Genomic DNA, 25726 nt, shown 5'->3' with positions numbered 1-25726 from the left:
AAGCAACTTAAAGAATTCCAGATGCTTTTCTTTGCAAGCTCCTTAGACTACGATGACCTGCATGACTGAGAACCTTCACAGACATATTGCCGTACATTTTGGGAGGAACACCCTTCAACTGGTGCGGGAGTATGAAAGGGAATCAAGGAAACTAGCGGATTATAGGAACCATCTCCATTTCAACCTAAGATGCAGACAAAGCAAAGTTGTTCCTAAGAGCTTGCGCCTTGGATCCACTGTCAGGGGATACAGAGCAGACTTGATTCTACAGAGAGCACAAAGTCAGCTTTAAAGTGAAAGGATAAGACAGGTCCATTTCACTTTAGATGCCCTCCAGATCAAGATCAGCCAGACTCTGCAGGAACTGGAAACCCTTCTACCCTCTCCAATCTTAGAAGAGGTTTACGAGTTTGTGGACAAGGCTCAGCGGGCCCAACACTCTAAAGGAAAAGAAAGACAACGCAGGAAATTTCACATCTTGCTTTCAAAATCACACACCCCTCATTCTGAACCTACACAACTCAGAGAAAACACAACTGAAGACAGTCAGGAGAAATGGGTTAAGAACTTTTCAGACCGGAACCTCACTGAACCTGAAAAGAGAGTATTAGCCAAAGGACTCAATTTTGCCCTTTCCCCGCAACAGTTGCCCATAGTGGACCTCATCACAGCCACAGAATCTGCCATACGGATTAATAAATTATCACAGACAGAAGCAGAGCAAATAAGGATGAAAGTCTCAGCCACCATCTCCAGTGCCAAAGTCCCTCCGTCCAACCTCACAATACAGGAAAAGAAGGCCGTCGCTTCCCTGAGCAAAGACCACAACATCACTATATTACCAGCTGATGAGGGAAGATGCACCATGGTCCTAAACACTACAGATTACCACACAAAGATCACTACTTTCCTCAGTGACAACAATACCTATGAAGCCTTAAAGTGAGACCCCACATGCAGCTACAAAAAGAAAGTTATAGCTTGTCTTCAAGACCATGAAAAGGACAAACCTTTGACCGCCTTATATATCACCGCCTTTACCCAGGGGATGCCATACCCTGCATTTACGGACTTCCTCAAATCCACAAGGAAGGTGTCCCACTCAGACCCATAGTCAGTAGCATAAACTCAGCCACTTACAACATGGTAAAACACCTTGCTACCATCCTTGCACCTCTCATGGGGAACACCCCACACCACATCAAGAACTCCACCGACTTCACCGACAAGGTCCAGAAACTTACCCTGGATCCAGATGAAACCATGGTGTCCTTTGATGTAGTCTCTCTCATCACTTGCATACCCACCACGGAGGCCGTGGAGACTGTCAGAAAACGACTACAAGAAGACAGCTCCTTGGAGGACAGGACCAACTTCACACCCGATCAGATCTGCACCCTGTTAGACCTCTGCCTCACCACAACATACTTCAAATACAACGAAGGCTTCTACAGACAAAAACATGGCTGTGCCATGGGCTCCCCCGTGTCACCTATTGTAGCCAACCTTTACATGGAGGAAGTGGAAAGGAAGGCTCTTGGCTCTTTCAAAGGAAGAGTACCCAGCCACTGGTACAGATATGTGGACGACACCTGGGTCAAAATCAAGACACAAGAAGTGGAATCCTTCACTGCGCACATTAACGCCGTGGATAAGAACATCAAGTTCACCAGGGAAGACACAAAGGATAACTGTTTGCCTTTCCTGGACTGCGCTGTGCACATTGAAGAGAACGGCAACCTCAACATCGAAGTTTACCGGAAGCCCACACACACGGACCAGTACCTCCTCTTTGACTCCCATCACCCTCTGGAACACAAACCTGGAGTAATTAGGACCCTACACCACCGGGCAGAACATGTTCCCTCTAAGCCTGAAGGAAAAAAGAAGGAACACACACATGTAAAGGAAGCACTCAAAACGTGCGGTTATGCTAATTGGGCGTTCTTAAAGTCAGCAAAGAGGCACAAAAAAGAAGATCAGAAACATTTCAGACCCAGCAACACACTCAGACAAAAACTGGTTCACCCGAAAGACAAAACTCCAAAACACAGACTTAACAATGTGGTGTATGCTGTACAGTGCAGCGAGGAATGCCCAGACCTCTACATCGCAGAGACCAAACAGCCACTTCACAAGCGCATGGCACAACATAGAAGAGCCACCTCCACAGGACAAGACTGTCCACACACAAATTCTTTTTACATATACAAATCCTGATTTACAAGTACAAAATATTTATGACCACAATTTGAGCCCATAAAAATGAGCCTCGTGTTCACCTCATCTCTCAGCTCACTAATGAATTTATGGTCTCAGTCACTAGTTTGAAGTCTTGTTGACGAGAAGGAAGCACGGGAGGATTTAGGTTGGAACTACAACCCACAAAGCACACAGGTCTGGCCCGGATCTGGCATCAAACTGGCACTTCTGACTGACTGGTGTCATGGCAGGGTGTGTGTCAACCAGATGTGGGCCAGGTCTGGCAATGATGGCACTATTTATGTTCCTATTTCCTATTTTAGTTAGAAGACCCATGTTGCAATGCTATGGTAGCCAACGTTTCAAATGCAGGTTTGACAGGTTTGTGAGTGTACACTTTATCCAAAACCTAGTGAGGGTTTACTCATGTTTACCACTAGGTGGCGGCAGCTCAGGAGATAGAGCAGGTCACCCACTGATCCGAAGGTTAGTGGTTCAACCCTTGGTTCCTCCAGTCTGCATGTCAAGAGTGTGAATGTCTGGGAATGTAGTTAGGAAGCACTCAGTTTAGAGAAAGTGTGTGATTGGGTGAATGTGGCATGTTGTATAGAGCATTTTGAGTAATATGAGTGAGTAAAAAAGTGCTATATAAGAATCAGTCCATTCACTATCTGAACAGAGTTTTGCCATGTTCATTTCACACCATTATGTTGTTATTACATGGCTTGATTAAGGGACACATTAGGCTGACATCTGGGGCCAGAGCTGAAACTGTTCTGGGCCAGCAGTGTGTCTTCAACTGGCCCGTGGCTGCAAACAACTTACACATGGCCCATATACCGCAAAGAACGACGTCCCTTTTTGTGGCCCAGATCAGGGGGAATCCACACATGGGCCAGATCAGGACCACAAGTGTGTCTGCAACTGGTCTTGTGCTGGCCCATGTGTGGGCCACCTCTGGCAAACCAGATCTAGGCCACCAAATCTAGGCCATCATTCTTTGGGTAAGTGGGCCATGTGTAAACACATTGTGTGGGCCAGATCTGGGCCATACGGATTTTGCTATGTGTGAATCCACTTTATATCTTATTACCAATGAGTAGTGAGCAGAGTCCCTCACTGTCGCAGTCAGATCTAACCCTCACTCAACACATACAGTTTGTAAACATCCAGTTTCAGGCTTCAAGACAGGGCTTCACTAAGTCTTAGTCTTAAGTGTATATTTATTTTTCTACTCCTTTTATATCCATTTATTAGGGGTTTTTTTTGCACTGATGTAACCGGACCCTCGTTGTCTTGTCTTTATATGCTGCACTGGCTGTAGCAGTCAGTGCGCCCCAGGGCAGCTGTGGCTACAATGTAGCTGGCCATCACCAGTGTGTGAATGGGCGGATGACTGAATGCAGTGTAAAGTACTTTTGGTCCATAGGTGGGTGGCTGTAGCTCAGGTGGTAGAGCAGGTCATCTACTGATCGGAAGGTTGGTGGTTCGATTCCCGGCTTCCCCTAGTCTGCATGCCAAATATCCTTGGGCAAGATACTAACCCGAAATTGCTCTCCGACGCATTCATCGGAGTATGAATGTGTGTGAATGTCAGTTGTGCTTGTGCGAATGGGTGTGAATGGGTGAATGCACAAGTTGTGTAAAGCGCTTTGAGTGCTCAGAAGAGTGGAAAAGCGCTATATAAGAACCAGTCCATTTACCATTACCATAGGGGACTAAGTAATGCACTATACAAATACAGGCCATTTGCCATTTAGCGGAGATGACAATAAAGTTTAGCTTGACTTTGACTAATATGTTACCTCGTTGTGGCTGTGCCAGTGTTATATCTACATTCCATGTTAATAATGCAGACCCCCAAAACAGCAATAAAGTAATGGCACAAAACAAGCTCCTTGGATTACTGTGACCTGGATAACTGAGAACCTACAAAGACAAATATACAAACAAAAACCACCTTTGTGATCTTGGTCAGCGTAGTTCTTCCCCCACAAAGTCCAGATTCTCTTGGGGATCCAGGTTCTGGTCTGTTTCATGGTACTCTGCAGGATGTTTGTTGTTTTGTCTTCTGAATCCACCAGCTGAACATTGATGAACAATAAATTCAGGAACAGATGTAGGATCTGCAAACAGACCAGGAACTCATTCAAAAACTCTGATTGGACTAAGGTGGACTGGGTCATTCTAGGTTGTTAAGTGTAAAGAGACTCACCAGCAGCTTTCCAACAATCAGGACAATCATGAAGAAGGTCACACACATGCCATCATTCGAGACCTCCATGCAATCCCATAAAGACTCTAAACACAGTCCACACAAGACCCTGAAGACAAGCATGAAGGTGTGGAAAAAGTCTTCCATATGCCAACGAGGAAGCTGGCAGTCATGAGAAATGCGACAGACGTTAGCTTTGTAGTCCGACTGGAACAGCTGCACGCCCGCCACAGAGAACATGAAGACCGTGATGAAGAGAACCAGAGTCAGGTTCCCCACTGAGGCCCAGACGATCTTCAAAAACATGTGGAGCATCGGCCACCAACGGGCCAGCCGAAACACTCGAAACTGGACAAACAGAAAGATACGTGAGAACAGATGATGATGATGACAGTGATGGTGATGTTATACTAACCGGAAGAAGAAGCAAAGATAGACCCTCAACGTCAGCCAGTCCCAGCTGCACCAGAGAAATGATGACGAGGATAAAGTCGAAGATATGCCAGCGCACCTGTAACCACGACAACAAACAATCACAAATGTTTCTTTGAAAATGGCAGATCGCTGAACTGTTGAGAAGAAACTACAAATCTGACCTGGAAGTATCCATGCAGGCCCAGTGCGACAAGTTTGATGATCATCTCAGCTGCAAAGATCACACGGAAGACCTGCACAGTTCAAAGGGGTCAGAGGTCACAGAGTAGAAGCATGTTTTGCATCCAATTCATCCAACCATCGGCAGACAGGCGGACGAAAAACCTCGAACACACCGAGTCCCGTGCAGAAGTAGAAGTTCCAACAAAACAATAATTTTCCTGTGAAATGTCACCCATGTAAAGGTAGATCACTCTGACCAGGCATCACTGTTACTGCAAAGACTCACGGTGTAAATAAACCTCAGTAAAGCTCCCTCTGAATCCCAGCTGATCCTTACTTTTCTCGAGACTTGCCAGAGGTTTATACTGTACCCCCGTTACATTTTTACCTCACTGTGCTGCTTTTCCTCTCAGTTATGCAGGTCGTTTACAGGTTTGTACCGTTGGTTTGTTACCATTTGTGATGTAGTTGCTCTGAGTGGACATTTTAAACCACTCTTGCTAGGTGGCTGAAGAACCCGCTAAAAGCATTCATCACTAAATTGGTCATGGAGGCACATCGAAGAAGAACATATGGTCCCTCCGACTGATCAAGTCTACACCAAACTAAGGGAGCAGAATGGAAAAGTCCTGATTTTAGCCTGCAGTGAAGAAGCTGCCATTAAATTAACCAAGTAGGAGATAACAGGGTCTGCAGACACTTCTTCAACACTCACCAGCTCAGCGATGACCAGGGTCTCCATGAACTCCTCCATCATAGGGTAATGTTCCATGGCTGTGAAGATGGTGCTAACAATGATGCAGATGATGATGACCAGGTCAAAGAAAGGGTTCGTGATAAAAGTGTGAAACTGCTGTTTGAGCCATCGCCAGCAGCCACAACAGTCCCCCTTCAGGAAGGCGTCAGTGCAGGTGCAGCACAAAGGCCGGTGGTGCTCCTCTGCCTCTGCAACACAAAGCTACTCTGTGAGGCCACAAACTGTGTCAGCATTAAGTTGTCTGCAGAGCCTCGGCTCTTCGCGTTTGTCTGTGACTGCTCTCAGTGACAGAGCGTGTTGTCCTGTCCCAATGAAGGAAGGTGGAGGTTAAAGAGGTGGAGGTAAATATCTGTTTACCTTCAACGTATTCTTGCTTAGTAGCTCGTATACCAGCTGATTTCTTCTTCTGCAGTGAGTCCTGTTGCTCTGGAGTCTCTGCCCTGCTGGAAGCCTGCTGTCCATAACAAAACACCCAAATTCAGTTATGCTAAATGACGATTTCAGCAGAGCCATCCCACAGTACTCTGAACAGTTTCCAAACAGGGTTATTTTGTCTCAGAAAGATCACGGCTGACACAATAAGTTGAGACGAAGCTGGTGAAAGGTTTTTGGAACAGCTGGATTTTAAATGCTGCCGACAGGTCTGCAGGATCGGTCACATGCTAGACACAGAAGGATATTTAGATGAAGAATAGGACGTGTTTGATATATGAACAGAACTAAAGCCCGATAATAGACCTACTCGTGTTATTCCAGTATATTTTGTACAGGTGTGGAATGTTTTAGCAACACTGGCAACACCTGGGCCTAGTGTGCCAGTGCTCTAAGCTGTCAGAGCTCAGCTGTTGGTGTGGCTCTCCTCCTAGAGACACACACCTTATGGTTATTTTATATTGTTTCTATTGTGTTGTTTACATATTGTTGTGATTTACATTGCTGTGATTGAGAGTCGTCATCTACCCGAACCAAATTCCTCGTATGTGTCTGCGCATATACACGGCCAATAAAGGCGACTCTGATCTCCCTTTTGTCGTGGCCATGGAGCCCATCAACCTGCTCAATGAGGCCTGTAGAGTCTGAGGTGGGGCTGTTGGACCTCAGCCACAGTAACTGGGGTTTCTCTGTGGTTTCTCTGAGCATCAGTTCTTGCCGTGAATTTGCTGCAATGCCCAGTGTGGTATTTTTATTTATTTATTTATTTATTTTATTTATTTATTTATTGTCATTGTCAGAGAACAATGAAATTACGTTTGGGGCTTCCGTACAACCCGTAAATAAAATAATGAAAAAAATAATAAATACCCCTTAAAGCCCAAGTGTAAGTATTTAACCCAGTGTGACTCCAGTACAACAAGACAATCCTTAAACCAGTTCAGTGCTATTAAGAAATTGAATATGGTTATTGTCCATGAGAGGGGGGGGGGGGTAGAGAATTCAGGAGCCTCACAGCCTGTGGATACAGGCTGTTGGCCAGTCTGGATGTTCTGGCCTCCTCAGACAGCGAGTGGGGAAGATATTACTGATCTCTGGCAGACTTGTTCCAATAATTCTGCCAGCTTCTTTCACCACCCGCTGGAGTGCTTGCTGATCGGCCTTGGTGCAGCTGGGGAACCACACTAGAAATCCATACGTCAGAACGCTGCTGATGGCACAGTTGTAGAAGTTCAACATCAGAGATCTGGGAATGTGTGCGCTCCGCAGTCTCCTCAGGTGGTAGAAGCGCTGTTGGGCCTTCCGTGCAACTAAAGTGATATGGTTGCCCCAGGACAGGTCCTCGGTCACAGTTACCCCCAAGAATTTAAAACTGCTCACCCTCTCCACCGCCTCACTGCCAATGAAGAGAGGCAGATGGTTGTTATGACCTCTCTTCCGGAAATCTACAATGATCTCCTTGGTCTTTTTGGTGTTTAAGACCAAGTTATTGTCGTGGCACCATGACTCTAGTTGTTGTACCTCTGTCCTATAGTTTGTCTCATCATTGTTGGATATAAGTCCGAGCACTGTAGTGTCATCTGCAAACTTAACAATGAGATTGGACGCGCAGGAGGAAATACAGTCATGGGTGAAGAGAGTGTATAGCAGAGGGCTCAGAACACACCCCTGAGGGGCACCGGTGTTGACCACAAGGGTGGAAGAGGTGTTCTTACCCACTCTGACACTCTGTCTACGGTTAGTGAGGAAGTCCACAATCCAGTTGCACAGAGAGGAGTTAAGTCCCAGTTGGTGGAGTTTGGGACGGAGTTTGTATCATAATGAATCATTTGTTTATATATGCATAACAGTTATTATCAGTACAGGCGTCTTAAGTTCATGTTTATTTTTCTGGAGAAGCGCACAGAGTAGGTTGATTGTTGAGATAGGGCATTGTGTGTTGCTATACTAGCGAGGCCAGGAAAGGCGGTTGTTAGGCTGAAATTGTTAAATGTTGCCATTATTGTACTTAAGTTTGTAAGCCTGGCCTTAAACTGTGTGCTCAGAGACATGCTTCTGTTTCTGTTGCCCTCCCCAGCCTGTTGAATGGTGAGGGGGGCTATAGTGTAACTGTAGGCACATCCTCAGCAGGAAGTCACACAAACGTACCCCCATCCACACACACTCACTCACGTGCACATGCGGACACACACACACACACACAGTGTTTTAACCTTTTGTGACCATAGGGGTTTTTTACAATGGGTGTTTGTGTAAACTGTGTGTCACACAAAAAAAGGCTGCAAGCGGGGGCTGGTTCTTTGGAGTAATCTGAGCTCGAGCGCAGAAGGTTTGCTCCGAGATCCTCCCCTTGCTGTAGCATGTGAAAACCGATCGATTGCTGTTCTGTATTTCTTCACGGGAATCAGTCTGAACCAGCGGGCCTGCTGTAGCACAGACCCAACAGCGGTATTGAGTCTGTTCCAGAAGTCGAGATAAATGTAAGAATTTAGAAGAAGAGAGGGCTGTAAGTTAGGTAGACGTAAAAAAGTTGCACCTGTAACATGTGACACAAGGTTCAGCAAATAAGAAGCAACTTTATTCCCGTGTGTGGATCATTGATTCCTGCTTTTGTGTTTTTGAAGGTGCAGCACCCAGTCCTGGAGAGAATGTGGTATTGTGTTAGCACACACCTGGATGCTCCACAGCAAACTGACAAAATCTGCTGTTAAAGAGGTGCACACACTTACTGATGACCAACCAATGAACTAAATCTGATTAGACTTGATTAGTATTTGGCTGCTCATTGCCCTCCTAATTCCTGTGGAAGCAATGAGTCCTTACTGACCTCCTCCTCCTCTCTCCTCTTCAGCACCTCCACAATCCGTCCGAACTCTTCTTCTCTTTGTATGGCCTCGGCATCTTGAGTCTCTTCTTGCTCCGCTCGTGTCACAACAACCACTGCCAAAATGAGACTGAGCAGGAAGAAACAACCCGGGAAGAAGACGAACAGAAAGACGATCAGATAGGATTTTCCTGCAGTTCGCAACGTCTGCAAAGGGACAGACAGGTGAGAGAAACAGATGAGACAACCGGAGTACTGGGAGGAGCCTGCATGTGGTCATCGGTGAGTTACTGACCAACTGCATCAGGCCTTCCCAGAAGTCGTGCATCATGAGTCTGAAAAGTGACATCAGAGACCAGAAAAACGAGTCGTAGCTGGTGTATCCGAAGTTTGGGTTACTTCCTGCTTTCACACAGGTGAAACCATCTGGACACCACCTGAACACATAAAAAACAGTTTGTTTTTATTGTTGTTGCTGTCAGTGAATGTAAGAGACTCATGTTTACTTACTCAGCGTCTGACTGGTTTCCACACACCAGAGGATCAGGATGTCCAGGAATGTAGTAATAGTTTTCTAGAAGGCAGACAGACATCCAAACCGTACAAACGGATCATATTTCACCTTTCTAATTTAAGGGCAGGGGTGGCAACGATGACAGGTGCTGAAGTCTGCACTACAAAGCCAGCTGAACATTTCTAAACTTTCTAATACCAGGATCAATTCTCGCAGAGCCCCAGGTCCTGATAACATCCCTGGACGAGCACTGAGGGACTGTGCTGCAGAGCTGTCTTCACGGACATGTTTAATACATCACTGAGCCAGGAAATACTCTCAATGACAGATTAAAGGTCACATTTACTCCGCAATTTTCAGCATCTACATTATTGTGGGTGATTTTAAAATCTGATAACAACAAATAAAACTGTTTTTGGACCTGAAGACTTTTCCTCAGAGGTTCACCTGATCGTGGGGCGATCGTGGCTCAAGAGTTGGGAGTTCGCCTTGTAATCGGAAGGTTGCCGGTTCGAGTCCCGGCTTGGACAGTCTTGGTCGTTGTGTCCTTGGGCAAGACACTTCACCCGTTGCCTACTGGTGGTGGTCAGAGGGCCCGGTGGCGCCAGTGTCTGGCAGCCTCGCCTCTGTCAGTGCGCCCCAGGATGGCTGTGGCTACAATGTAGCTGCCATCACCAGTGTGTGAATGGGTGTGTGACTGGATATGTAAAGCGCTTTGGGGTCCTTAGGGACTAGTAAAGCGCTATATAAATACAGGCCATTTACCATTTATCTCACATGAGATCTCTTTCCACTGCTTTCATTGTAATGTTGGAAGAAGACCTGCGAGTCAGCCATCTAACTGTCTTAAAAGGCTAACCGGCCAATCAGGACGTGGTACGACCATCATACCTGGAGAGGTGGTGTGGTTGTGGAAATCGAACTCTGTCGTGTTTGTGTTCATCGACCAGATGACACATTTGTTCTTCAGGGTTCCCGTGAAGAGCTGTAAACCAATCATAGCCAAGATGCTAAGGCAGAACAACGTCAGGATGATGACACAACCAAGCCTCTTCACCGATTGGACAAGAGCTTCGACTGTCTTCTTCAGACCTGTAAAGACAGCCCCCGCTGTGAATACAAGTCACATGCACACGCACACACGCATGTGCATGCACACACACACACACACACACACACATGCGCGCACACACACAGACACACACACACGCACACAGACACACACGCGCACACACACACAGACACACACACGCACACACACACACAGACACACAGACACACGCACACACACACACAGACACACACAGACACACGCACGCACACACGCGCACACACACACAGACACACGCACGCACACACACACAGACACACACAGACACACACACACACAGACACACACACACACAGACACACACGCACACACGCGCACACACACACAGACACACACACACACACAGACACACACACACCTCGGCTGCATGTGAAGATCTTCAGCAGCAGAGAAATCGTCATCAGCACAGCAAACTTCCCCAAATCTACGAACTGTGACACCAATCTGAGACACAGAGTCATCATCACCACCTTCATCATCATCATCATCATGAAGCAGTGATTAAAGCAGCTGTAAAACATAAAGACACATTTACAGCCGAGCAGGAAAAAGCCAAAGTGTGTCGAGCAGAACATACAGAAGCAAAGCCGGTGATGAGGACGTGACAGTTAGTGTCCTAATATAAATCTAAAACCTTTATCAGTGACAAAGGTAGAGGAGACGTACACAGGAAAGCTACACAGGAAAGCAGAGCAGCACAGCGAGCGTTCAGCTACAGGAGGTTAGCTTGTTACCAAGCCTTAAGAAACATCAAGAGTCTCTGTGGTCAGTTTGCTGGGACAGTGTTTGATGTCATCCTGGATTCAAACACTGAAAGAGTGCCAGACCTAAACAAGGAGTTTCAGTGCCTGAACCAAGGAACAACTAAACTCGAAATATAAGGGTAATAACAAAGGAACGGCCCCGGGACAGGCCAAGGACATCGTGAAGAGATCTCGGCTTTTCTGCTTAGGCTGCTGTCCCTGCAACCCAGCTTCAGATAAGCAGAAGAAAACTAGATGGATGGATGTGGTGGTGAAAGCAGCAAAAAGATAATTTTCATCTTCACAGCTGGAAAAAGCCCACCTTATTTGCACGGACATGGATCTATGGATATGAGACCACACTGACAAGAACTGTGTTGGTGTAACTGTAAAGGTCACGTCCAGCATTGAGTGGATTCAATCGGTGGATCACATTTCTTGAGTATTTTCTGAGCTGCAGTGAGCCTTGTTATTCAGGACTGAGAGGCTCTTATTGTGAAAGCTCTTTTATACTGTTTCCTGTTTTTTGGATCACGTTAATCTGTAACCAACATTAACCCCCTAAGATCCGAACTCTTCCTCGGCATGCATTTTTAATTTCTCTTTGATATTTGGGCATTTTGGGACCTGATGAATGTAACAATAAAGAATTACCAGATTATTTTTTTTACCTAATTTTTGTTTCTAAGAAAAATGAAAGCCACATATGAGGATATTTGTTTAAAATTTCAGTAGAACAGTAGGAGTATAATGTCCTCGTGAGTGGATATCAGGCCGTTGCAGAGCGAAATTGAGTATTTCGGTCTAAATAACCCAAAATGTGATGTCCACACGTGGACGCCAGGTCCTAGGAGGTTAAAGAAGTGAACAAAGAGGAGCTCTTCCATTAACAAACTCACAGTATAAGCAGTCCTAATTGTACCTCATCAATGAGCTTGCAGAGACACCTTCAGCAGCAACAGCTTGATGTGATCATTTTCTGTATGACTAATCAGTCTGGCTCGATTAGGAGCACCTGGCTGCTGCTTACCCTCTTAACTCTCATGAAGGCAATAAGGCTGGACTTGTTTTTTTTCTCAGGATCGTCCTGTGAAAACTTTCTTTTCCAATAACTGTACGTGTCGGAGAATCACGGCAGAGAAATAAGTCTCACCAACTTCATGTCAGCCGTTTTCCAATAAATCTAAAACAGATTACACTGAATTTTGTTTGTGCAACCTGAAGTTGCCCCCTGCTGGTCATTAGAAAGAATGCAGATTCATGGCTGTACATACAGTCTGTGTGAGAGTGTGAGGTGTGTTATTGAGCCTTACAGGGTGCTGATGATGATGATGTCCAGCCAGTTCCAGGGATCTCTGAGGAAGGTGAAGCGTCCTACACAGAAGCCTCTCGCCACGACTTTCACCAGAGCCTCAAACACGAAGATTGCCATGTACACGTACCTGTTCACATAAACGTGAGACAGAGAGCTTTCACACCAGAGAAGTTTGGGCTCGGGAGAGCCCGAGTGCCCTGGAGAATTAAGAAAGTGGAACCGGCTGTTCAAACCCCCCCAAGGCTGCCCGCTGGGATTGAAACAATGGGACGAGGCGCGACGTCTCAGAATGGGCTCACTGAGTGCAGCATGGTTAAGAGCTTGGAGAATCTTATGGCTGCCATGAATACTCAGAATAAGACCTCTGAGTGAAAGTTGGATCACATCTTGGAGCAGCTCTCTGCGGTCGTGAGGTCTCAGAATCTGCTCTTTGAGCACAAGAATGACAAGACCACGGAGCGCAAGTTTGATAACATCATGGAGAAGCTCGCGGCTCTGCAACGGGAGATTGAGAGACCAGTGTCGGAGTGTTAAAGAACAGCTTTGAAATTCTCATGAGTTGTCCGCATAAAAGAAAAATCACCATCATAATGCGGCTGTCCCTTCGGCGCCAGCTGTGGGCTCAAGGCTGGAGCCGAACAACAACACCCTGATAACGACTGTGTTTAGTCTGTTCCTTCCCATTCCCTACAAGGCCACCTGGGTTGGCTGGAAGACTGTTTATTTAGCCTGGCAGGGTGAAGGACACTGTCTCAGCTAAACTCTGGACACGCACACACATCCCCCCGCCCTTTCCAAACGGCTTCGATGCTTGCTCCCTCCTCGGGAACACAGCAGGTCTGAGACAGTAAAGTGCTTCCATTATACAGGGAGTGCAGAATTATTAGGCAAATGAGTATTTTGTCCACATCATCCTCTTCATGCATGTTGTCTTACCCCAAGCTTTATAGGCTCGAAAGCCTACTACCAATTAAGCATATTAGGTGATGTGCATCTCTGTAATGAGAAGGGGTGTGGTCTAATGACATCAACACCCTATATCAGGTGTGCATAATTATTAGGCAATGTCCTTTCCTTTGGCAAAATGGGTCAAAAGAAGGACTTGACAGGCTCAGAAAAGTCAAAAATAGTGAGATATCTTGCAGAGGGATGCAGCAGTCTCAAAATTGCAAAGCTTCTGAAGCGTGATCATCGAACAATCAAGCGTTTCATTCAAAATAGTCAACAGGGTCGCAAGAAGCGTGTGGAAAAACCAAGGCGCAAAATAACTGCCCATGAACTGAGAAAAGTCAAGCGTGCAGCTGCCAAGATGCCACTTGCTACCAGTTTGGCCATATTTCAGAGCTGCAACATCACTGGAGTGCCCAAAAGCACAAGGTGTGCAATACTCAGAGACATGGCCAAGGTAAGAAAGGCTGAAAGACGACCACCACTGAACAAGACACACAAGCTGAAACGTCAAGACTGGGCCAAGAAATATCTCAAGACTGGTTTTTCTAAGGTTTTATGGACTGATGAAATGAGAGTGAGTCTTGATGGGCCAGATGGATGGGCCCGTGGCTGGATTGGTAAAGGGCAGAGAGCTCCAGTCCCACTCAGACGCCAGCAAGGTGGAGGTGGAGTACTGGTTTGGGCTGGTATCATCAAATGTGAGATTTACAAGGAGGGAAAACAGTACACCTCTCTGAACAGTGTCTGGGAGGCTGTGGTTGCTGCTGCACGCAATGTTGATGGTGAACAGATCAAAACACTGACAGAATCCATGGATGGCAGGCTTTTGAGTGTCCTTGCAAAGAAAGGTGGCTATATTGGTCGCTGATTTGTTTTTGTTTTTGTTTTTGAATGTCAGAAATGTATATTTGTGAATGTGGAGATGTTATATTGGTGTCACTGGTAAAAATAAATAATTGAAATGGGTATATATTTGTTTTTTGTTAAGTTGCCTAATAATTGTGCACAGTAATAGTCACCTGCACACACAGATATCCCCCTAAAATAGCTAAAACTAAAAACAAACTAAAAACTACTTCCAAAAACATTCAGCTTTGATATTAATGAGTGTTTTGGGTTCATTGAGAACATGGTTGTTGTTCAATAATAAAATTATTCCTCAAAAATACAACTTGCCTAATAATTCTGGACTCCCTGTACTGAAGAGGAGGCAAACACTTCCACCGCAGATCTCTCCTAAATGGACGAGTCACACAAAAGCTGTCTCGATGGAGAAACATCACAACAGGCCTTTTAAGCCGTCTCTTAATTGTCTGTATGACAAATCTGTTCACATATCAGAACATTCTGAGCATTTCCTGTCTCGACAACAGCGAGCAAAGTCAGTTTGACCTTTACAGACCTGTGTGTGCTGCTGCTGTCAGACTGAGGACAGACTGAGGACAGACTGGCTCTTTGTCTTTGAGCCTTAGCATGGATTTAGACTTTAAAACCATTCTCATGCTGTGACTCATCGATGCTGCCATCAACAGCCCTGTTCATCACTTAGTCGTGTTTTTCTGCTCCTGATGAAAGATCTGTGTGTGTGTGTGTGTGTGTGTGTGTGTGTGTGTGTGTGTGTGTGTGTGTGTGTGTGTGTGTATCTTACTTCACCACAGGAAATTTGAACTCCAGAACACCGAAGCCCAGGATCGCCAGTAGGATGAATATACTGAAGAATGTGTGAGAGTTCAGGGAAAACTCAGCTCACCTGGTCCAGAGAGCTAAAACCTGACCACACAGAGGCTCCTGACACTATGACATCATAAAGGATATGGATGAAGAAGGGTCTTGATGGCGAGGGTCCTCAACGGGTTGAATGGACTCAGCAGGTAACAAGACGAGTCAGCACTAAACCTGTTAATGATGTTTCCTTTACTGAGAACCATGAAGGTCTGCAGAGAGACAGGTGAGAGACAGACATGTGAGAGACAGACAAGTAAGAGACAGACAAATGGGTGAGGGACAGACAGGTAAGAGACAGGTCAGAGACCTTGCGTGATTGGTAGAAGGGATCTAGATCCTCCAATGGGGTGTTGAGAAGCTGAGGTGGCAGGTCCCCATAGATTAAGGGGAGGGACTTTCCAGTCTCCAGGTGAGCAGCTGGTTTGGGCAGGTTTTTCTGAGTTACCTAGGTTACACACAGGACCTTCCCGTCATGCCGTTGATCAGCGTTATCGAGTGCACTTATTAGTTATCAGTTATTGACAGCTGAAAGTTTGATCAGTACCCATTTATCCTTCCACGTCTTTCGCTCCTTTGCCCCAGTTACATGTTGTTGTTGTACTTCCTGTGAGGCCGTCGTGAAGTGTCTGAAGACCTCCGTACCCACAGGTGGCAGCAGAGACACCATGCTGTCATCCTGCAGTGCTGCCCGGATCTTGTTGTCACCTAGCAGCAGGGTTCTACGGGGAAAATAGGGGTGGCATTTTGGTGTTTTGATCGGACTGTCATGAGACAGGTTACTTTCACTGTTTGAAACTAATCCTTCTCATGACAGTCCGATTATTTAGAAAACATTCATTAAGTCGTGAGCACTCTGGGATATAAGCCCGAGCTAAAGCACTAAACGGGTTTACTTTAGGGGGCGCCACAGACCGCACACGTTTAGAAATCAGTTAAATGTATTTGTGTGAAATTAATTTTGTCAGATTTAAGGCACCAGAAATAGGCAAGTAATGCGATACTGTAATCCAATTAGTTTTTTTTAAATTAACAAGTAATATAAGGGACTACTATTGCAAAAAAAGTAATTAGATTACTGTTACTTTCCCATAAGCACGCTGCGTTACTGTGCTACTAAACCGTGATTTTTTTTGTGAGAGTGTCTCATGACAATGACATAAGCGTGTGCGACATTCTTGGTAACAGACGTGTGCAGATCAACAATGGATAATATGGAGCGATGGAGAAAGTAAGACCACGCAGCGTTTAAAGCGTGGAAGTAATCACATTACTTTCAGTTTAAATCCGTAAAAAGGGACACAAACATTAGCGTCTGCTGTTCCCTCTGCGTGGGAAGAAAACTCTTTTCTACAGCGAAAGATGAAACTTCAAATCTGAGCGAGCAGAGAGCACGCTGCCACGGGAATGTGACATTCACAAACAAACCGCCGGATCCCCCCATGACATGACCGCTGTGGGCAAACCTCCACCCGCCCCACTCCTGCTAAACAGGGGACAATAGATTTAGGAGCTGCTGAGTCTTTGATTTTTCTGAGCCTGTCAAGTCCTTCTTTTGACCCATTTTGCCAAAGGAAAGGACGTTGCCTAATAATTATGCACACCTGATATAGGGTGTTGATGTCATTAGACCACACCCCTTCTCATTACAGAGATGCACATCACCTAATATGCTTAATTGGTAGTAGGCTTTCGAGCCTATACAGCTTGGAGTAAGACAACATGCATGAAGAGGATGATGTGGACAAAATACTCATTTGCCTAATAATTCTGCACTCCCTGTAAGTTACGTAAGGCTTCCTCTTCACACATTCAGGACTCTTGACGTGTAGTTGTACCTAGAGTGCGTAGCTGTACGTGTGTTTTTTATGTGCTCATTGAGGAAAACTTTGCAGAGATGTGAATGATAAAGAACAAAGGCTGTCTTCAATACAAACTCAATACAAATCCTTTCTGAAATCCTGTGCCGCCCACCTGATCCAGCCCTAACGATATGCTTTATCAAAAGGGAAGTTTTAAGCCTAATTGTAAAAGTAGAGAGGCCTGTCCCCTGCACACTTTGCCCCTCTTTCCTCTCCACTCTCAGATGCTAAAACTCTCAAATAAAGCAAAAAGTAAAAAAGAAGAAACTGTAAAAGAAACATATGAAGCATTAATTTTGATCCATATAACCATAAACCACCTACTTTATGTGCCAATAACACAGTTTTATTTGTGGTATTATTTTTCTTAGTATTTTCTTACTTTTTTTTACTAAAGCAATGCTTCTAAAAAATATCCTCCATTGTCATAAATGGCCTGTATGTGTATAGCACTTTACTAGTCCCTAAGGACCCCAAAGCGCTTTACATATCCAGTCATCCACCCATTCACACACTGGTGATGGCAGCTACATTGTAGCCACAGCCACCCTGGGGCGCACTGACAGAGGCGAGGCTGCCGGACACGGGCGCCACCGGGCCCTCTGACCACCACCAGTAGGCAACGGGTGAAGTGTCTTGCGCAAGGACACAACGACCAAGACTGTCCGAGCCGGGGCTCGAACCGGCAACCTTCCGATTGCAAGGTGAACTCCCAACTCTGGAGCCACGATCGTAATAGTAATTATAATAGTAATAGCATTTTAGGAGTGCAGTTCTACACAGAGGAAGGAGTGCAGGTTTGTGAACCAAAGTCTATCACTGTCCCACACGTTTCACTGAAAACCAGTTTAAATCAGACTTACAGCTGTGAAGGATTCAGCCTCAGCTGATTGGCTCTCCTCAGCAGCGCACCTCTCTCCTTCGTGCTGCTCCAGAAATCAAAAAAAGACATTTTTCTGTCTTCGGCGTCCCACCTCTCACTGATACAGCTCTGTCTGTCTCTCTGTCTGAATCTGTTTTCAGTGATCAGCTCTCTGCTCCAGCTGTTTGTCAATGGCTCCTCCCACATTAGTTACAAGACACACACAAAGAAACAGAATTGGGAACCGTGTTCTCCCAAAGAGACTCCCACATCCTGATTTCCTGGAAACAGTCTCTCTATCACACACAGAGACACAAACACACAGGAATGAAGCTGTTGGTTGTTTTATAAGAACTCTGTTCATCTGTGGATAAAAACATCTGAGCCATTCTGTCTACTGATTTCATCCTCCCCTGAAAACCCATCTGACTGACTAACTCTGCACACTTTCAGTTAGATTTCTGTCTTTTTTAATTCATTTTTGGCTTCACATTCCTCATCACCTACTTATTACTGCTTAGGTTAATAGGTAGGTTAATAAGTATGTTTAGGTCGTGTTTCATCCTAAACATCAAACTATGTCTTCATCAAACAGCTGCTGGCAATTTCCACGATTTCCATAATAAATAGAGTAAATTTGACAAGTTCACTGCATACTTTCTTATTGTGATATCCACAGGAAAAAAAAACAACTATGTAATTTCTGGAGAAACTGTGGTGGGATTGTTGCTACTGGTGGACTGGTGGTCTTTGTTCTTGGTTGCAGGTAAAGACAAAGTGAAAGGGGCGATGGCTCATAAACACAGGGGTAGTTACAATCAATATGTTCCTGCATTCAAAGTGTCGTCACCCTCATCATTCAGGGACATTTACTTTGTTGTAATAAAGCTCTCCCTCTGAGTACGGGATCATTTTGCCCACTGCAAAACGTTTACAGTTTCTCTCTGAGATTATAGGGACATCTGAAAAGGTTGTTGATGTGTAACAACACCCATAAAAAATATTAGCATGGAAAATGCCGCTGTTCATGCTGTACTCACAACCTTGGAAACACAAGGGAGAGGTCAGCTTTGAACAACTGCAAAGCTCTCCAGAGAGTTGTGCGGTGTGTCGAAAGGATAATTGGAGGTGAGCTTCCCACACACATACGTGTGTGTATATACCTATATCTCTTTTAGTTTTTTAAATTAACAAGTAATATAAGGGACTACTATTGCAAAAAATGTAATTAGATTACTGTTAGTTTCCCATAAGCACGCTGCGTTACTGTGCTACTAAACCGTGATTTTTTTTTGTGAGAGTGTCTCATGAGAATGACATAAGCGTGTGCGACATTCGTGGTAACAGACGTGTGCAGATCAACAATGGATAATATGGAGCGATGGAGAAAGTAAGACCACGCAGCGTTTAAAGCGTGGAAGTAATCACATTACTTTCAGTTTAAATCCGTAAAAAGGGACACAAACATTAGCGTCTGCTGTTCCCTCTGCGTGGGAAGAAAACTCCTTTCTACAGCGAAAGATGAAACTTCAAATCTGAGCGAGCAGAGAGCACGCTGCCACGGGAATGTGACATTCACAGACAAACCGCCGGATCCCCAAAAAAGAAACGTATCCAAAATCACACAAACAGAAAATGCATTAACCTTATACAAGAGAGCTCATGAAGATTAATGCACAGACACTGATTAAACCTGGCTAAGAACACAGACATATGTAATGAAAATCAGCTTGCTACTTTCATAAGTGTTAGAATAGTGTGAAGTTAACACACTTAAAGCTTGAAGTAATTAGTGAATTGGAAGTGCTCTTGTGGCGATTGAGCAAAACAAGTGATTACTCTAGGAAGAAAATTCAAAATAATTTAATAATGTGGTAAGATTTAAATCTGTCTTTCTCTTGTCACGGTAACTTCCTGAGATATGATTCAGTATGCAAATTAGCTGAAATGAGTGGTGAGAAAGCAGCTTCCTGTGTGGCTGAGGCTTTGAATGGAGGAAACAGAGCAGTGACTGAGGAGGATTACTTGGTGAAATTAAGCCCCGTGTTTGCCTTTGCTCTCTGTTGCGTCGTACCCTCAACATGCTGTGTGTTTGTCCAGTTTTCCTGCACCTCGGTTCAAAGTCTTGTTTTGTTTTTGCTTTGCTTTTGTGAGTTTTGCCAGCAATAAAGCTGTTTTGAGTTCCAGTCCCGCTCTTTCCTGCCTGCCTGCCACACAGCCAACAATGCCAGTTTCTGGTAGTTGCAGCTCTGAGTGTTTGTTTCTTAATGGTATGAAAAAGATGTCGTCGGAGTGTAAACCGATTGGTCCTCGCTGCAGAACCCTTTGGAACCAGAGAGTGTTGTTCACACATGAAGCCTAGTCATGGAGCTCCAGATATGTTCTAGAAACATCTATTTACATCCTGTCTCAGAGCGACGCTGGAAAAGTCATTTTTGACCAGAATATGTCCTTCAGTGTACAGATGTGCATATTAGCTTCTCTTCACTGGTTTTCTTTTAAATCCAGAATTACATTTAAGATCATTGTCATCACATGGAGAAGTGAATGACCCTTAACCGCTCTAAGCCATGCAGCTGTAACCTCAGGCTATGGAGAGATGAATGCACTGAACGCCTCTTTTCATTCCCCAGGTGTTTATACACACACTACTGCCGACCATTCAGTTTTGTCTTCTCTCTCCCAGTTTGAGTTGGGTCCTCATTCTGTGCGACCCGCTAATGTTACCTGATGCTACAAAGCTACTGTAACCATAACACGCCTAATTACTGTTATCAGGACAGTGCTAACATTAGCACAACAGTCTGTAGTGAGTTAACCAGGCAGCTGAGTGCATCTTCATTCAGTACAGGGCCCATTTCTCCACTTTCATCACCTGTTGGTCAACAGTCTACATCTCCAATCTCAGTAACAGCCCCCTGAGTTACATTGACATTAGCTAGCTCTGTGCTAATTGATGCTAGCCTTTTCTTTTTGGCCCTTTTTTCTGGTGTTATTTGATAGCAACAGTGAAGAGTGACAGGAAAACAGAGGGAGAGAGAAGACATGCGGCAAAGGATTCGAACCCGGGCCGGCCGCTGACCTGCACAGGCAGCACAGTAGTGGTAATGGCCATAGTTTTGGAAAAACAAAGCTTATTAAATTAATCCAATCTCAGCTGCGGATCACACGACTTCACAGTTACAGGAATTGTCAAATAAAATATTGCAAAAGAAACAAAATGAAAATGGTAAAAAGCCTGTATTTATATAGCGCTTTACTAGTCCCTAAGGACCCCAAAGCGCTTTACATATCCAGTCATCCACACATTCACACACCGGTGATGGCAGCTACATTGTAGCCACAGCCACCCTGGGGCGCACTGACAGAGGCGAGGCTGCCGGACACTGGCGCCACCAGTAGGCAACAGGTGAAGTGTCTCGCCCAAGGACACAACGACCGAGACTGTCCAAGCCGGGGCTCGAACCGGCAACCTTCCGATTACAAGACGAACTCCCAACTCTTGAGCCACGATCGCCCCTGAAAATGAAGTAACAATGAAGTAACAGAAGCAAAGATTTTGACCAATCTTACAATCTAAAATAACAAAGGGCGTGCAATATATAGAATACTTTGCTTTCACCCCTTCACGTGTCATTGCTGTAAACTGGAAATATGCAGAATTATATATTTAACCAGGAGTTCAGTTTTACCGACTGCTGGTGACAATCAGGTAAAATTACCTGTCGAAATAAATGAGTAGCAAACTGAGTCTGATTTGATCTTTTTATTGAGATTAACACGAGGATTAAACATGGAAGTAAAAACTATAGAAGAAAATACAAGTGGAGCAGTTCTTGTCTTCGAGACGTTCGGTCACCTTCGATCCTAAAACACACAGGTGCTGTAGACGGTCACCTTGTGGCTGATCTCCTGCAGCAGCCCCTTCACTGCTGCCTCCAGCTCCACCAGCTGCTCTGCCTTCTGCTCCAGAGCGCGCTCGTTGTCTTCATAAGACTTCTCCAAATCTGAAATGGGAAGAGCATACATGAAGGGATGTCCCGCCTGCTCAGCTTGAAACATTTTCTGTACAGTGTGGTGTCACCTTTCAGCAGCTGCAGCTTGTCACTGGCCTGCAGCAGCAGCTCTTTGGCTTCCTGCTGAAGTGACTGTGCCCTCTTCTTGGCGTCAACCATGCCTCCCGTCTTCTGACCAATAAGCTGCTCCACGGTGGCATACTTCTCCTTCAGCTCGCCGTCCAGCTCCTAACACAAACACCTAATGTTACAAAGGAAACAGACCAACCTGAAAGCCTCTAATGATCACACAGGTGAGCTCACCTTCTTCAGCTCCTCTGCCGTGCTTCTGACGCTCACTGATTCCTGATTGGTCAGTTTGGCACTAAGAGTAACGTTCACAGCTTTCTCCTTCAGCAGTGTCACATCCTGTTCGAGCTTCTGCAGCCTCTGGGTGGCATTTGAAAGCTTTAACTCAGCATCTGCCGTCTCCGACTCCACCTGAACACAACACGGGCATTTGACATGTTACCTGCATGTTTCTGATAGGAAATAGCCGTGTGCAGAGTCAACAGGCAGTAACCGTGAGACTCACCGAGGACAACAGGTGGCTGGTGTTGTGGATGTTGGCCGTGGCCTGCTGGATAGCACTGCTGGCAGCCGTCTGAGCTCTCTGAGCTTCTTCCAGTGCTCGCTTCACTTTCTCCACAGAGTCTCTGACATCACGCGCCTCCTCGCTGAGGAATGCAGGAAGACAGCTGATCAGGTTCAGTGGACAGGTGAAACTTTCAGGTAGGCCAGGGAATCTGAATTTAGTGATTCCAGTTCCATTATCAAAATCACTTATCTATTCGATTAGGAATCGAATAGATAAGATTCCTATTGATTTTCATTGGCTCCACCATCTCAAAGACATTACACTCATGGACATTCACTGTGATCTGTGGTCACATACACTGCCTGCATTTGTATAGTGCTTTACTAGTCCCTAAGGACACCAAAGCGCTTTACACAACATTCATTCGCCCATTCACACACACATTCACACATCGGTGATGGCAGCTACATTGTAGCCAGCCACCCTGGGGCGCACTGACAGAGGCGAGGCTGCCGGACACTGGCGCCACCGGGCCCTCTGACCACCACCAGTAGGCAACGGGTGAAGTGTCTTGCCCAAGGACACAACGACCGAGACTGTCCAAGCCGGGGCTCGAACCGGCAACCTTCCAATTAGAAGACGAACTCCTAACTCTTGAGCCACGATCGCCCCTGCTGCGGGTCACATGTTTGTGCATGTTGGAGGTGTTTGTTGTGATCAGCGCTGTTACTCAACAAAGTAATTATTGCACATATTACACAGAACACTTTTCTTTAAAGTAATGCAGTACGTTACTTAGTTACACCCAGGAGAAAGAAATTTGTTACATTATTTTCAAGTTTCTCCGTAAAATAAACTGAAACTCATCATTTAACACTATAAACCTGAGGCTTCAGCCCCACACAGACACAAAGCCTGTCCTCATGAGGACACACATCATCTTTCTCTTAGTGTTCAGGTATGAACACAGCGGTCGTCATGGTGATTCTACTGTAGAAGCATGAACAGACAGAGGCTGCAGCCTGACTGCTCAACAGTTTGTTCCCTGTTGAAGTCCAGGCTCTGGGTGCTGAGGTCTGCACACACTCAGCTTTAGCATCATTCTGGGTTCTTGGCTAGCTTAGAGTTAGCATGCTGTCTGTGCAAAGAGCCGAAGTCTGTTAGCATCATAATGGAGCTGTTTCTGTCCTGGAGCAGTCTCCACTGTACCATCGTGCTCTCATCCTTTAATGCCATAAAAATAAAAGTCATGTCCCCACTGGAGACGGCACTACTATTTTCCTCTGACACACAAACGGAAATCAGCTGATTGTAGCGAGGTTGCAAGACCCGATAAGCGTGATCGATAGGAACAAGGAATTGGACTACTGGGAACCAGTTCTCCTCCATTCCCATCCCTACGTTCAGGTCTTTTAATCAATAAATTTGACCTGTTAGTAAATACTGCAGTATTGATAAGACAAACTGTGCTGCTATCAATATTTATTAATCATTAATTCATTGTACCAGCTGTTAAAACTTTGAGAAACTCTGACAAAAAGGCAGCCGGAGCTCTCTGATCATGACCAACAGCACAGGAAGGTAGGCAGGGTCGCTTTAATTCACTGCACGTAGCTAAATGCAGCCAATTCAATTCAATTTTATTTATATAGCGCCAAATCACAACAAAAGTCGCCTCAAGGCGCTTCATAGATACAGAGAAAAACCCAACAATCATATGACCCCCTATGAGCAGCACTTGGCAACAGTGGGAAGGAAAAACTCCCTTTTAACAGGAAGAAACCTCCAGTAGAACCAGGCTCAGGGAGGGGCGGGGCCATCTGCTGTGATTGGTGGGGTGAGAGAAGGAAGACAGGATAAAGACATGCTGTGGAAGAGAGACAGAGGTTAATAACAGATATGATTCAGTGCAGAGAGGTCTGTTAACACATAGTGAGTGAGAAAGGTGACTGGAAAGGAAAAACTCAATGCATCATGGGAATCCCCCGGCAGCCTAAGTCTATTGCAGCATAACTAAGGGAGGATTCAGGGTCACCTGGTCCAGCCCTAACTATATGCTTTAGCAAAAAGGAAAGTTTTAAGCCTAATCTTGAGATCGTGTCTGTCTCCTGAATCCAAACTGGCCACAGTGAAGTAGCTCAGTGGTTAGCACCGCTGCCTCACAGGGTCTCCTGGCTTGAACCCAGCTCGGCCACTCTTACACGTGTCCACTCAGGGCATTGACACAGAAGAGATTCTTCATCTCAGAAGCCGCTGGTTAAAGGAAGGAAAGCAAATGTAGCTGTGTGTGAGCAGAGAAATGCGTACAGCTGTGGGCAGAAGGTTCATCCATTCACTCATCACAGACACGAATGGGTTACATGCAAACACTACCAAAAACAAACAGAAAATAACAGCATATTTCAAGACAATAATTTGAAACAAGTGTACGCAAGCACGAGTTTTTCCGATATGCAACTGATTTGCAGAGGTCTGGAAGAAGATCCAAGTTGTCACAGAAGAGAGCAAAATGGGTAAGATATTCAAGAACAGGATCAGTTTGTGGAGTATACTTAAAGGCTGGGTCGGTGCCAGGAAGACAAACTATGAACGAATGAATTCAGATATCAGACAGAAGCTTATTACTGGCTACCAAAAGCATCCTGTTGAGCTGCAACAGCATTCATCCCTTCTGAAAGAAAGACAGATTTCCGTCTGGAGAACTTGTAAGATATCATCCCCTGAAGCTGAAGCAAACCAGGCAAACATTACTGATGGACAGGTAAATCTCACCTGGCTCGGCGAGCCTCGTCCAGCAGCTTGTCGGCCCTCTGGATGTCGTCGGCACTTTCCTGCAGGATGTTTTCCACATGTCCCAGTTCTCCCACTTTCTGCCGGATCTCGTCGGTCAGGTTCTGCAGCTGAGCCGGCGTGGTTGGCATCTGCATGTCCAGAACCTCGTTTGCCACAAGTTCAATGCTCTCAAGATCTGCAGCGTCCTCTGAAGTGCCACAAATGCAGTCAGTTTATCTGCAGCCAGCCTCTTT

The 25726-nt window shown here is 45.4% G+C and overlaps 2 protein-coding genes and 1 long non-coding RNA gene across 7 annotated transcripts in view; 1 reads left to right on the top strand and 2 right to left on the bottom strand.

Moving 5' to 3' along the window:
* LOC308392597 (sodium channel protein type 4 subunit alpha B-like) overlaps positions 1-21876 on the bottom strand; it is a 52276-nt gene extending 30400 nt beyond the window's left edge. The window contains exons 1-17 of one of the 5 annotated variants that reach the window (XM_080875672.1): positions 21425-21876; positions 15931-16105; positions 15694-15831; positions 15478-15595; positions 15310-15382; positions 12709-12837; positions 11011-11096; positions 10433-10633; positions 9538-9601; positions 9323-9464; positions 9031-9234; positions 6129-6222; positions 5730-5959; positions 5014-5085; positions 4833-4928; positions 4418-4765; positions 4163-4328 (exon numbers count right to left, since the gene is read on the bottom strand). In XM_080875672.1, the coding sequence (XP_080731798.1) occupies positions 4163-4328; positions 4418-4765; positions 4833-4928; positions 5014-5085; positions 5730-5959; positions 6129-6222; positions 9031-9234; positions 9323-9464; positions 9538-9601; positions 10433-10633; positions 11011-11096; positions 12709-12837; positions 15310-15382; positions 15478-15595; positions 15694-15831; positions 15931-16105; positions 21425-21744 (2656 nt within the window). In that variant the 5' untranslated portion in view covers positions 21745-21876. Of the gene's footprint in view, positions 1-4162; positions 4329-4417; positions 4766-4832; positions 4929-5013; positions 5086-5729; positions 5960-6128; positions 6228-9029; positions 9235-9322; positions 9465-9537; positions 9602-10432; positions 10634-11010; positions 11097-12708; positions 12838-15309; positions 15383-15477; positions 15596-15693; positions 15832-15930; positions 16106-18108 lie in introns of those variants that run through there. The other 4 variants (XM_080875671.1, XM_080875674.1, XM_080875675.1 and 1 more) reach the window with 4 other exon arrangements.
* LOC308392603 lies at positions 8547-9162 on the top strand. The gene is made up of 3 exons (XR_013970849.1): positions 8547-8683; positions 8828-8918; positions 9055-9162. It is a non-coding gene; the product is annotated as an uncharacterized lncRNA (long non-coding RNA).
* The window catches only part of lamb1a (laminin, beta 1a), a 27266-nt gene continuing 23398 nt past the window's right edge, over positions 21859-25726 (bottom strand). The window contains exons 29-33 of the mRNA XM_080875670.1: positions 25473-25680; positions 22698-22839; positions 22427-22603; positions 22192-22351; positions 21859-22114 (exon numbers count right to left, since the gene is read on the bottom strand). Of these exons, the coding sequence (XP_080731796.1) occupies positions 21975-22114; positions 22192-22351; positions 22427-22603; positions 22698-22839; positions 25473-25680 (827 nt within the window). The 3' untranslated portion in view covers positions 21859-21974. The remainder of the gene's footprint in view (positions 22115-22191; positions 22352-22426; positions 22604-22697; positions 22840-25472; positions 25681-25726) is intronic.

Source organism: Rhamphochromis sp. 'chilingali' (genome assembly GCF_963969265.1).
Source record: "Rhamphochromis sp. 'chilingali' genome assembly, chromosome: 2".
Taxonomy (NCBI): domain Eukaryota; kingdom Metazoa; phylum Chordata; class Actinopteri; order Cichliformes; family Cichlidae; genus Rhamphochromis; species Rhamphochromis sp. 'chilingali'.
Note: the sequence above shows the minus strand (reverse complement) of the source record. Positions and strands in the feature narration are given on the sequence as shown.